Genomic DNA, 14,309 nt, shown 5'->3' on the forward strand with positions numbered 1-14,309 from the left:
ATACCAGCCACACCAATCACACCGTATAACTTGTGATCTGAACCCAGTTAACAGTATGACAAACGTAGGAGCCTCTGAACAGACGGCTCACAACAATAACAACCCGAATTTGTTTTTAACAATAACTATGTACAAGTAATGCAGACAATCCGCACTTGGGATGGGCGCCCAGCATCCACTACGGACTACGAGAAATAGAATTATCGGTAAGTAAATTCTTATTTTCTCTAACGTCCTAAGTGGATGCTGGGGACTCCGTCAGGACCATGGGGATTATACCAAAGCTCCCAAACGGGCGGGAGAGTGCGGATGACTCTGCAGCACCGAATGAGAGAACTCAAGGTCCTCCTCAGCCAGGGTATCAAATTTGTAGAATTTTGCAAACGTGTTTGCCCCTGACCAAGTAGCAGCTCGGCAGAGTTGTAATGCCGAGACCCCCCGGGCAGCCGCCCAGGATGAGCCCACTTTCCTTGTGGAATGGGCCTTGACAGATTTAGGTTGTGGCAAGCCTGCCACAGAATGTGCAAGTTGAATTGTGCTACAAATCCAACGAGCAATCGTCTGCTTAGAAGCAGGAGCACCCATCTTGTTGGGTGCATACAATATAAACAGTGAGTCAGACTTTCTGACTCCCGCCGTTCTTGAAATATATATTTTCAATGCCCGGACCACGTCCAACAACTTGGAATCCTCCAACTCGTTAGTAGCCGCAGGCACCACAATAGGCTGGTTCAGGTGAAACGCTGACACCACCTTAGGCAGAAAATGAGGACGCGTCCGCAGTTCTGCCCTGTCCGTATGGAAAATCAGATATGGGCTCTTATATGATAAAGCCGCCAATTCTGATACTCTCCTGGCTGAAGCCAGGGCCAGTAGCATGGTTACTTTCCATGTAAGATACTTCAACTCCACCGATTTGAGCGGCTCAAACCAATGGGATTTGAGAAAATCCAAGACTACATTAAGATCCCACGGTGCCACTGGGGGCACAACCGGGGGCTGTATATGTAGTACTCCTTTTACAAAAGTCTGGACTTCAGGAACTGAAGCCAATTCTTTCTGGAAGAAAATCGACAGGGCCGAAATTTGAACCTTAATGGACCCCAATTTGAGGCCCATAGACAATCCTGTTTGCAGGAAATGTAGGAATCGACCCAGTTGAAATTCCTCCGTGGGGGCCTTCCTGGCCTCACACCACGCAACATATTTTCTCCAAATGCGGTGATAATGTTGTGCAGTCACCTCCTTCCTGGCTTTTACCAGTGTAGGAATGACCTCTTCCGGAATGCCTTTTTCCCTTAGAATTCGGCGTTCAACCGCCATGCCGTCAAACGCAGCCGCGGTAAGTCTTGGAATAGACACGGTCCCTGCTGAAGCAGGTCCCGTCTTAGAGGTAGAGGCCACGGATCCTCCGTGAGCATCTCTTGAAGTTCCGGGTACCAAGTTCTTCTTGGCCAATCCGGAGCCACTAGTATCTTTCTTACTCCCTTTTGCCGTATAATTCTCAGTACTTTTGGTATGAGAGGCAGAGGAGGGAACACATACACTGACTGGAACACCCACGGTGTTACCAGAGCGTCCACAGCTATTGCCTGAGGATCTCTTGACCTGGCGCAATACCTGTCCAGTTTTTTGTTGAGGCGGGACGCCATCATATCCACCATTGGTTTTTCCCAACGGTTCACAATCATGTGGAAGACTTCTGGATGAAGTCCCCACTCTCCCGGGTGTAGATCGTGTCTGCTGAGGAAGTCTGCTTCCCAGTTGTCCACTCCCGGAATGAATACTGCTGACAGTGCTATCACATGATCTTCCGCCCAGCGAAGAATCCTTGCAGCTTCTGCCATTGCTGTCCTGCTTCTTGTGCCGCCCTGTCTGTTTACGTGGGCGACTGCCGTGATGTTGTCCGACTGGATCAACACCGGCTGACCCTGAAGCAGGGGTTTTGCCAGACTTAGAGCATTGTAAATCGCTCTTAGCTCCAGTATATTTATGTGAAGAGACATCTCCAGGCTTGACCATACTCCCTGGAAGTTTCTTCCCTGTGTGACCGCTCCCCAGCCTCTCAGACTGGCATCCGTGGTCACCAGGACCCAGTCCTGTATGCCGAATCTGCGGCCCTCTAACAGATGAGCACTCTGCAACCACCACAGAAGAGACACCCTTGTCCGTGGCGATAAGGTTATCCGCTGATGCATCTGCAGATGCGATCCGGACCATTTGTCCAGCAGATCCCACTGAAAAGTTCGTGCGTGGAATCTGCCGAATGGAATCGCTTCGTAAGAAGCCACCATCTTTCCCAGGACTCTTGTGCATTGATGCACAGACACTGTCCCTGGTTTTAGGAGGTTCCTGACAAGTTCGGATAACTCCCTGGCTTTCTCCTCCGGAAGAAACACCTTTTTCTGAACCGTGTCCAGAATCATTCCCAGGAACAGCAGACGTGTCGTCGGGGTCAACTGAGATTTTGGAAAATTCAGAATCCACCCGTGTTGTTGCAGCACTAGTTGGGTTAGTGCTACTCCGTCTTCCAGCTGTTCTCTGGACCTTGCCCTTATCAGGAGATCGTCCAAGTAAGGGATAATTAATACGCCTCTTCTTCGTAGAAGGATCATCATTTCGGCCATTACCTTGGTAAAGACCCGAGGTGCCGTGGACAATCCAAACGGCAGCGTCTGAAACTGATAATGACAGTTTTGCACCACGAACCTGAGGTACCCTTGATGTGAAGGGCAAATTGGGACATGCAGGTAAGCATCCTTTATGTCCAGGGACACCATAAAGTCCCCTTCTTCCAGATTCGCTATCACTGCTCTGAGTGACTCCATCTTGAACTTGAATTTTTGTATGTACAGGTTCAAAGATTTCAGATTTAGAATAGGTCTTACCGAGCCGTCCGGCTTCGGTACCACAAATAGCGTGGAGTAATACCCCTTTCCCTGTTGTAGGAGGGGTACCTTGACTATCACCTGCTGAGAAAACAGCTTGTGAATGGCTTCCAATACCGTCGCCCTGTCTGAGGGAGACGTTGGCAAAGCAGACTTTAGGAACCGGCGAGGGGGAGACTTCTCGAATTCCAACCTGTAACCCTGAGATACTACCTGCAGAATCCAGGGGTCCACCTGTGAGCAAGCCCACTGTGCGCTGAAATTCTTGAGTCGACCCCCCACCGCTCCTGAGTCCGCTTGTAAGGCCCCAGCGTCATGCTGAGGGCTTTGCAGAACCCTGGGAGGGCTTCTGTTCCTGGGCAGGGGCTGCTTGCTGCCCTCTCTTACCCCTTCCTCTGCCCCGAGGCAGATATGACTGTCCTTTTGTCCGCTTGTTCTTATAGGACCGAAAGGACTGCGGCTGAAAAGACGGTGTCTTTTTCTGTTGGGAGGGGGTCTGAGGTAAAAAAGTGGATTTCCCGGCAGTTGCCGTGGCCACCAGATCCGATAGACCGACGCCAAATAATTCCTCCCCTTTATACGGCAATACTTCCATATGTCGTTTGGAATCCGCATCACCTGACCACTGTCGCGTCCATAAACTCCTTCTGGCAGATATGGACATCGCATTTACTCTCGATGCCAGAGTGCAAATATCTCTCTGCGCATCTCGCATATAAAGGAAAGCATCCTTTAATTGCTCTATAGTCAATAAAATACTGTCCCTATCCAGGGTATCAATATTTTCAGTCAGGGAATCCAACCAGACGACCCCAGCACTGCACATCCAGGCTGAGGCGATGGCTGGTCGCAGTATAACACCAGTATGTGTGTATATACTTTTTAGGGTAGTTTCCAGTCTCCTATCCGCTGGATCCCTGAGGGCGGCCGTATCAGGAGACGGTAACGCCACTTGTTTTGATAAGCGTGTGAGCGCCTTATCCACCCTAGGGGGTGTTTCCCAGCGCGCCCTAACCTCTGGCGGGAAAGGGTATAATGCTAATAACTTTTTTGAAATTAGCATTTTTCTATCTGGGTTAACCCACGCTTCATCACATACATCATTTAATTCCTCTGATTCAGGAAAAACTACAGGTAGTTTTTTCACCCCCCACATAATACCCCTTTTTGTGGTACTTGCAGTATCAGAGATATGCAAAGCCTCCTTCATTGCCGTGATCATATAACGTGTGGCCCTACTTGAAAATACGTTTGTTTCATCACCGTCGACACTAGATTCAGTGTCTGTGTCTGGGTCTGTGTCGACCGACTGAGGTAAAGGGCGCTTTACAGCCCCTGACGGTGTCTGAGACGCCTGGGCAGGTACTAACTGGTTTGCCGGCCGTCTCATGTCGTCAACTGATTTTTGTAATGTGCTGACATTATCACGTAATTCCATAAACAAAGCCATCCATTCCGGTGTCGACTCCCTGGGGGGTGACATCACCATTATCGGCAATTGCTCTGCCTCCACGCCAACATCGTCCTCATACATGTCGACACACACGTACCGACACACAGCAGACACACAGGGAATGCTCTTATCGAAGACAGGACCCCACTAGCCCTTTGGGGAGACAGAGGGAGAGTTTGCCAGCACACACCCAAGCGCTATAATATATATGGGAACAACCTTATATAAGTGTTGTTCCTTATAGCAGCTTAAATATATCCAATATATCGCCAAAAAATGCCCCCCCCCCCCCCCTCTCTGTTTTACCCTGTTTCTGTAGTGCAGTGCTGGGGAGAGTCCTGGGAGCCTTCCTCACAGCGGAGCTGAGCAGGAAAATGGCGCTGTGTGCTGAGGAGAATAAGCCCCGCCCCCTATTTCAGCGGGCTTTCCTCCCGTAGTTTTAGATAACTGGCATGGGTTAAATACATACATATAGCCTTAATGGCTATATGTGATGTATTCTTTTGCCATAAGGTATTAAAATATTGCTGCCCAGGGCGCCCCCAGCAGCGCCCTGCACCCTCCGTGACCGCTTGGTGTGAAGTGTGTGACAACAATGGCGCACAGCTGCAGTGCTGTGCGCTACCTTCATGAAGACTGAAGAGCCTTCTGCCGCCTGTTTCCGGACCTTCAATCTTCAACATCTGTAAGGGGGGTCGGCGGCGCGGCTCCGGGACGAACCCCAGGGTGAGACCTGTGTTCCGACTCCCTCTGGAGCTAATGGTGTCCAGTAGCCTAAGAATCCAATCCATCCTGCACGCAGGTGAGTTGAAATTCTCTCCCCTAAGTCCCTCGATGCAGTGAGCCTGTTGCCAGCAGGACTCACTGAAAATAAAAAACCTAAAAAACTTTTTCTAAGCAGCTCTTTAGGAGAGCCACCTAGATTGCACCCTGCTCGGACGGGCACAAAAACCTAACTGAGGCTTGGAGGAGGGTCATAGGGGGAGGAGCCAGTACACACCACCTAATCCGAAAGCTTTATTTTTGTGCCCTGTCTCCTGCGGAGCCGCTATTCCCCATGGTCCTGACGGAGTCCCCAGCATCCACTTAGGACGTTAGAGAAAATAGAATATGTGTCAGAACAGAATATGTGTCATAAGTATCTTCTTCATATTATTTTAATCATTAATGACAGGGGAGGCACTGCTTCCCCTGACTGCACGTCCCTGTTATGAACAGAAGGTTTTAGTTGCTCATAGCAAAAATCATAAAATAATCTCTAAAAAGGAGAATCTACAGAATCTAGTTTTAGTTTAGGTTAAATTATTATTATTATTATTATTATTATTATTATTATCCTTTATTTATATGGCACCACAAGGGATCTGCAGCGCCCATTACACAGTACATAATCAAATGAGCAAACATGAAAACAGCACTTACAGTTCAAGACAATATAGCACAGGTATAGATAACCAGGGTTAGGGGCCATCAAAGGGAGTATGGAGTATAAGATAGTGTAAGTAAGAAAAGGAAAGGAACATGAGGAAAGAAGTCCCTGCTCTTGCGAGCTTACAATCTTTGTTTTGTTTTATGTATGCTTTATCTTAATTTATGTAGAAACCAGAACACAGTGTGAATGTCCCGTGTAATATGTAGCACTTCCCACATCTACTGATGCATAGCCGTAAAACATACCAAAAATCACACCTGGAGTTAGAACTGAGTATAACACAATAAAGGGGGTCATTCCGAGTTGATCGCTAGCTGCCGTTGTTTGCAGCACAGAGATCAGGCTAAAAATCGGCATTTCTGCACATGCGTATGCACCGCAATGCGCACGTGCGATGTACGGGTACAAAGTCCTTTGTGGTTTTGCACAGGTTCTAGCGAAGCTTTCAGTCGTACGGAACAACACAAGAAGATAGACATGAAGTGGGCGTTTCTGGGTGTCAACCGACCGTTTTTACGGAGTGCCCAGAAAAACGCAGGCGTGTCGGAGGAAACACAGGCAATGCTGGGCGAACGCTGGGCAGGTGTGTGACGTCAAAAGCCGTCCCACCGTCGTTAGAATCAACGCACACGAAGAGTAACTACAGGGCTGGTCTTGTTTTGCACAAAAAGATTTTGCAGGCGCTCTGCTGCACAAGCGTTCGTACTTCTGCAAAGTGAAAATACACTCCCCAGTGGGCGGCAGCAATGCGTTTGCACGGCTGCTAAAAACTGCTAGCGAGCGTAGAACTCGGATAACCCCGAAAATAATAGCTTGATACACCACACTTGTTCAATTGCTTTCATAGACTTCCATTCGTTGCTTTTATAACATAAATCTTTTTGTCTCTAACTAGTGGACAGGAATCGGGAGAGTAAAGAAAACCAGTGGCTTGGGGTCACCGTGAAAAGTCAGGGTCCTGGGGGTAAGATTGTGGTAAGTTGTATATTTTGTTTTGTGCTATATTGGGCAGATTCGTTCATTTTAGACTCAATCAATCTTATTTTGCAGTGATGGGATTTCTAAGGCAATATACTGTGCCTCTCATCTGTCCCTTTTTCTGGTTCTAAATTTATAGCGCCTATGTACTTAAAATTGGCCTGCTTTTAGGACGTTTATATGGATCTGTATGAGTCATTTCCTCCACTGGATCCCAAAAATATCTTCTTAAATTATAAATAATTAATAGCATCCACCCTGTACATTGAGTGCCTTGGGTTTGTAGCTGTGCATAGAGAGATGTGTTTTAAAATAATTTGTATTTGAAAGTAAGCCAAGGCAAGCCTGTTTGCCAAATGGAGCTGTTTAGCGTGAGGCAGTGATCAATGAGCTTATTAAAACTGTGATGCTTCATTGGTCGACACACATCTGGTAAACACAAGGTGTTTTATTTTTTTCAACTTTTTCATACTTTACCATCCACGTGGACTACGATTAGTAATACAGGTTGAGTATCCCATATCCAAATATTCCGAAATACGGAAAATTCCGAAATACGGACTTTTTTGAGTGAGAGTGAAATAGTGAAACCTTTGTTTTTTGATGGCTCAATGTACACAAACTTTGTTTAATACACAAAGTTATTAATAATATTGTATTAAATGACCTTCAGGCTGTGTGTATAAGGTCTATATGAAACATAAATGATTTGTGTGAATGTAGACACACTTTGTTTAATGCACAAAGTTATAAAAAATATTGGCTAAAATGACCTTCAGGCTGTGTGTATAATGTGTATATGAGACATAAATGCATTCTGTGCTTAGATTTAGGTCTCATCACCATGATATCTCATTATGGAATGCAATTTTTCCAAAATACGGAAAAATCCGATATCCAAAATACCTCTGGTCCCAAGCATTTCGGATAAGGGATACTCAACCTGTAGTAACCTAAAGTTCGCACACCATGCGAGGGGACGCAGTTCACTAATAGGGCTTGTTTGTGGCAGAAAAGTGACAAAACACCCCCAAAAATATAAAATAATTGTCTACCTTTTTTGTCGACCATTTCCATGTCAACCTTTTGACCCTGTCGACCTAATGCATGTCTACCATTGGTGATAGACCTATTGACGGTAGACATTTTTAGTGTAGATCTAATGATCCACAGCCGTTTGAAAAATGACAGGACACATTATCACTTTTTAAGGCTTAATACATTACTTAAATCACCAGAAACTGTTTGACTTAAGGGGCCCATACATCTCATAGTTGCCCACCCTCCCGCATCCTGCGGGAGGCTCCCATTACAGCCATAAATCTCCTGCTGCCCTGCTTTTTAGGTCAATTCTCCCAGATTGTTCAGATTCTGCCAGGGCACTAGGGAGATTCTTTGCAAGAACACTTATTTGCTCTAGCTCAGTGATTTTCAACCTTTTTCAATTCGCGGCACACCGAACAAGATCTGAAAATTGCCAAGGCACACCATCCGTACCCCACGGAAAAACAACACACACAAGGGGAAATAAAACAAACATATATTGGTCCCCAAGGGGAAAAACACACATCCATTGTCCCCAACAGTAATTAAAACACACTGCCCCCCTGTAGTAATGCCACAACACACTGCCCCCCTGCAGTAATGCCACCACACACTGCACCCCTGCAGTAATGCCACCACACACTGTCCCCCTGCAGTAATGCCACCACACACTGCCCCCCTGCAGTAATGCCAGCACACACTGCCCCCCTGCAGTAATGCCAGCACACACTGCCCCCCTGCAGTAATGCCCCCACACACTGCCCCCCTGCAGTAATGCCACCACACACTGCCCCCCTGCAGTAATGCCACCACACACTGCCCCCCTGCAGTAATGCCAGCACACACTGCCCCCCTGCAGTAATGCCAGCACACACTGCCCCCCTGCAGTAATGCCCCCACACACTGCCCCCCTGCAGTAATGCCACCACACACTGCCCCCCTGCAGTAATGCCACCACACACTGCCCCCCTGCAGTAATGCCAGCACACACTGCCCCCCTGCAGTAATGCCAGCACACACTGCCCCCCTGCAGTAATGCTACCACACACTGCCCCCCTGCAGTAATGCCCCCACACACTGCCCCCCTGCAGCAATGCCAGCACACACTGCCTCCCTGCAGTAATGCCACCACACACTGCCCCCCTGCAGTAATGCCAGCACACACACACTCACTGTCTGCCATATTGAAAAAGCACTGGCTAATAAAAAAAAAAACACTGGTCCAAACCTTTTAATGTTCTTATTCCTCCTCAGCGGTGGGAGCAGCAGGGAGGAGGGGATTCAGCGGAGCAGCACGGGCGGGATGCCGGCATGGTGTATGTGACCTATGAGTCACACCACGTCGTAGGGGTCACTGGCAAGGCCACAGAAGAGCTGCCTGCGATGCCTGATAGTGATACTGTAAGTGTATAGTATCACTATTGGGCACCTCAGGCAGCTCTTCAGCAGGGACGTCACATTGTTTATAGTGCAGACAGCAGCTTCCGGGTGCGGGCAGAAGGCTTTCTTGGCGGCGGCGGCACATCTCACAACCGCTGGCGGCACACCAGTGTGCCGCGGCACAGCGGTTGAAAAACGCTGCTCTAGCTGCTCAGGAGTCACTGCTGACGACTCTCACTATCCCCCCCTTGTGGGAACCTCTGACACTGACAATAGAGAGAGACACCAACATATGATCAGACACAGGGTCCTGGCTGGGGTGTGCACTGACCCATAGCCTCTGCTTCTGCTGTTAGGTTAAGAATCTTTCTTTAGTTAAACAAATTTATCTGGTGTCTGTAATGATTTGGTTAATGCTGTAATGGTATGGAAACTAGCACATCCAATAAATATAGGTAGTGCCTACAAGATGCAGACGACCAGTGTTCGCAATAAAATAACACACCAAAATCATAATTTACTTATATGTTTGGGGATGAATTCCCACAAGGTCAACTTGCATTTGGGATTTATTGTATAGGCATCACATTTATCATGTATATTGTGTTTACTGAGAAAAAAAGAAATATCACAGCAAATAGTTGCAAACAAGAAACTCCGTATTGCACACAGCAATGTTAGACTTGCAAAACTTCCCAAAATATATAGAATCTAATGTTATATAGAAATATCTTGCAACAATCATTTAAGCATAGACACGTCCATTTGTGGAACAAGACACACCATTTGACCATAGTATGACACGCCCCCTCGCTGGCGTGCGCCACATCCTACTGTAATCTCCCTGATTCTAGTTTTCCAAAGTAGGCAAGTATGATACATCTGCAATCGCAATTTATTATTTCACAGATCCTGAGGTGTTTTTTTCCCCCAGATTGATTGTTTTTACAATTTACTTACATTACAGATATATTTCAGTGATTTGTAGATAATTTTCAGTTAAACAGATCTGCCAATCTTGAAAGACTCATCAGTTTACTAGAAACGGTCTGCAGATCTGCTGATTGTTACCTATACACTAATCTACAGTCCCAATTTATCTGTGAAATGAAACATGTTGAATAACATAATTTAACAATCCCAATCGATTTGAGTGGTCTGTGAACCCCATACATTGCAGATTTATTTGCACGATCGTCTGCAAATTGCCCCAATCGATTGCTGATGTATGAGCCCCTTTAGAGGAGATAATTTAAGCAATCTCTGAACTGATGAAGCTCCCCGAAGAGAAACATGTAATTGTGATTCAAACTACTGTACAGTATATTATACTTTGGTCTGTTTCAGAGTGCTATCTAGTCAATTTATTATACTGTACCTATCAGCCCACCTGAATTTCATTGGCCAAAGATGGTATATATTCTATTGGAAAATGGAGTGGCACCACTGGAAGTGTGCATGGCATTGGTGGGTCTATACATTGTTGGGTCTATTCCTAAGCTCTAAATGAGCAATGTTGGGAACTAACAAATAAGACTTCTCTGTATGAGCTGTGTATATTTTCATCACCTCATCTTTATTGAAAAACTATAATTTCTGTAAAAACGCATTGCAAATTAAATAACATGGAAAAGTGCAACTTGCATATTGCATGTCCACCTCTACAAAACTCCCCGTTCCACCACCAAACTCAGTATGCATGAAATCTCCCCATGATTGTGCTGATGTAAACTGTAGCCATGCATCTATGTTGCCAGGCAGTTATTTGTTTTCATTGCCCTGGGTTACGGCACAGCTCTATAGTTCTCTCCTGGGACAATAGCGCGCTGAATCCCAGAACAATGAAAATAAACTCTGCTTGTTCCTAAAGAGATATGCCAAAAAAGCAAAGAAGGAAGCTTAAAATAACCCCCAATGTATTCAGTAAAAGGACGACACATACAATCCATTAAATTTAAAGTTATCTGGAGGCATACAGTAAAAGGACGAGACATACAAACCATTAAATTTAAAGTTATCTGGAGGTATACAGTAAAAGGACGGCACATACAGGACAATCCAGTAAATGAAAGTTATCTGGAGGTATAAAGTAAAAGGACGGCACATACAGTACAATCCTGTAAATGAAAGTTATCTGGAGGTATACAGTAAAAGGACGGCACATACAATATAATCCAGTAAATGAAAGTTATCTGGAGGTATACAGTAAAAGGACGGCACATACAGTACAATCCAGTAAATGAAAGTTACCTGGAGGTATACAGTAAAAGGATGGCACATACAATATAATCCAGTAAATGAAAATTATCTGGAGGTATAAAGTAAAAGGACGGCACATACAGTACAATCCAGTAAATGAAAGTTATCTGGAGGTATACAGTAAAAGGACGGCACATACAATATAATCCAGTAAATGAAAGTTATCTGGAGGTATACAGTAAAAGGACGGCACATACAGTACAATCCAGTAAATGAACATTATCTGGAGGTATACAGTAAAAGGACGGCACATACAGTACAATCCAGTAAATGAAAGTTATCTGGAGGTATACAGTAAAAGGACGGCACATACAGTACAATCCAGTAAATGAAAGTTATCTGGAGGTATACAGTAAAAGGACGGCACATACAGGACAATCCAGTAAATGAAAGTTATCTGGAGGTATAAAGTAAAAGGACGGCACATACAGTACAATCCAGTAAATGAAAGTTATCTGGAGGTATAAAGTAAAAGGGCGACACACACAGTACAATCCAGTAAATTAACGTTATCTGGAGGTATAAAGTAAAAGGACGGCACATACAATACAATCCAGTAAATGAAAGTTATCTGTAGGTATATTGTAAAAGGACGGCACACACAGTACAATCCAGTAAATGAACGTTTTCTGGAGGTATAAAGTAAAAGGACGGCACATACAGTACAATCCAGTAAATGAAAGTTATCTGGAGGTATAAAGTAAAAGGACGGCACATACAGTACAATCCAGTAAATTAAAGTTATCTGGAGGTATACAGCAAAAAGGACGGCACACACAGTACAATCCAGTAAATTAAAGTTATCTGGAGGTATAAAGTAAAAGGACGGCACACACAGTACAATCCAGTAAATGAACGTTATCTGGAGGTATAAAACAAAAGGACAGCACATACAGTACAATCCAGTAAATTAAAGTTATCTGGAGGTATAAAGTAAAAGGACGGCACACACAGTACAATCCGGTAAATGAACGTTATCTGGAGGTATACAGTAAAAAGACGGCACATCAGAGGTGTAACTAGGGTTTTTGGAGCCCAGGGCAAGATGTAAAATGCCCCCCCCCCCCAAAAAAAATAACAGCAAAAGAAGTATGTGCGCGCGCAGTGAAAAAATGGGCGTGGCCATACACCAGAAGGGGTGTGTCCATGCTCCAGAAGGGGTGTGGCCACTGAAAATGGCCCACAGTGCCAGTTACATTGCCCCACAGTGCCAGATACAATGCCCCACGGTGCCAGTTACATTGCCCCACAGTGCCAGATACAATGCCCCACAGTGCCAGATACATGCCCCACAATGCCAGTTACATTGCCCCACAGTGCCGGATACAATGCCCCACAGTGCCAGATACATGCCCCACAGTGCCAGTTACATTGCCCCACAGTGCCAGTTACATGCCCCACAGTGCCAGTTACATTGCCCCACAGTGCCAGTTACATTGCCCCACAGTGCCAGATACATGCCCCACAATGCCAGTTACATTGCCCCACAGTGCCAGTTACATGCCTCACAGTGCCAGTTACATTGCCCCACAGTGCCAGTTACATTGCCCCACAGTACCAGATACATGCCCCACAATGCCAGTTACATTGCCCCACAGTGCCAGTTACATTGCCCCACAGTGCCAGTTACATGCCCCACAATGGCAGTTACATTGCCCCGCAATGGCAGTAACATTGCCCCACAGTGCCAGTTACATGCCCCACAGTGCCAGTTACATGCCCCACAGTGCCAGGCCCCACTCAGTGCCAGTTACATATGCCCCATTTGGTGCCAGATACATGCCCCACTGTGACGCCAAGCCCGCCGCCCCCCCCCCCCCCCGTCACTCACCGCTTGCTCTATGTGAGGGGAGGAGAGCGCAGCGCCTCTCGTTCTCCTCACCGCTCCAGGTCTCTGGCGGCTGTCTGGTGCCGGTTCGCTAGCCAATCAGAGCTCGCGGACCGGCAGCCAATCAGGAGCCGGTCCGCAAGCTCTGATTGGCTAGCGCCGGAGACCGGACACAGCAGCGCTGCTAGTGCTGGCAGCGGCGGTGAGGGGAGGGAGAGACGCTGCGTTCTCCTCCACTCGCATTTAGGGTTGACGGAGGCGAGTGGGGCATGATGCCCTGGTCGCCGGCGGCGCCCCCCTCTCCTGGGCCTGCCAAGGCGCCCAGGGCACGTGCCCCACTCGCCCTACTTTAGATACGCCTCTGCGGCACATACAGTACAATCCGGTAAATGAAAGTTATCTGGAGGTATAAAGTAAAAGGACGGCACACACAGTACAATCCAGTAAATGAACGTTTTCTGGAGGTACAAAGCAAAAGGACGGCACATACAGTACAATCCGGTAAATGAACGTTTTCTGGAGGTATAAAGTTATCTGGAGGTATAAAGTAAAAGGACGGCACATACAGTACAATCCAATAAATTAACATTATCTGGAGGTATAAAGTAAAAGGACGGCACATACAGTACAATCCAGTAAATGAAAGTTATCTGGAGGTATAAAGTAAAAGGACAGCACATACAATATAATCCAGTAAATGAAAGTTATCTGGAGGTATACAGTAAAAGGACGGCACATACAGTACAATCCAGTAAATGAACGTTATCTGGACGTATACAGTAAAAGGACGGCACATACAGTACAATCCAGTAAATGAAAGTTATCTGGAGGTATACAGTGAAAGGACGGCACAAACAGTACAATCCAGTAAATGAACATTATCTGGAGGTATACAGTAAAAGGACGGCACATACAGTACAATTCAGTAAATTAAAGTTATCTGGAGGTATAAAGTAAAAGGACAGCACACACAGTACAATCCAGTAAATGAACGTTATCTGGAGGTATAAAGTAAAAGAACGGCACACACAGTACAATCCGGTAAAT

General features: G+C 46.2%; 1 protein-coding gene across 3 annotated transcripts in view; it reads left to right on the forward strand.

The window, feature by feature from the left end:
• The window catches only part of ITGA7 (integrin subunit alpha 7), a 235,309-nt gene that overhangs the window by 125,907 nt on the left and 95,093 nt on the right, over positions 1 to 14,309 (forward strand). For all 3 annotated transcript variants that reach the window (XM_063952666.1, XM_063952667.1, XM_063952668.1), the window contains exon 3: positions 6,669 to 6,748. In XM_063952666.1, coding sequence (XP_063808736.1) covers positions 6,669 to 6,748 — 80 coding nt within the window. The remainder of the gene's footprint in view (positions 1 to 6,668; positions 6,749 to 14,309) is intronic.

Source organism: Pseudophryne corroboree, chromosome 2 (genome assembly GCF_028390025.1).
Source record: "Pseudophryne corroboree isolate aPseCor3 chromosome 2, aPseCor3.hap2, whole genome shotgun sequence".
NCBI lineage: Eukaryota > Metazoa > Chordata > Amphibia > Anura > Myobatrachidae > Pseudophryne > Pseudophryne corroboree.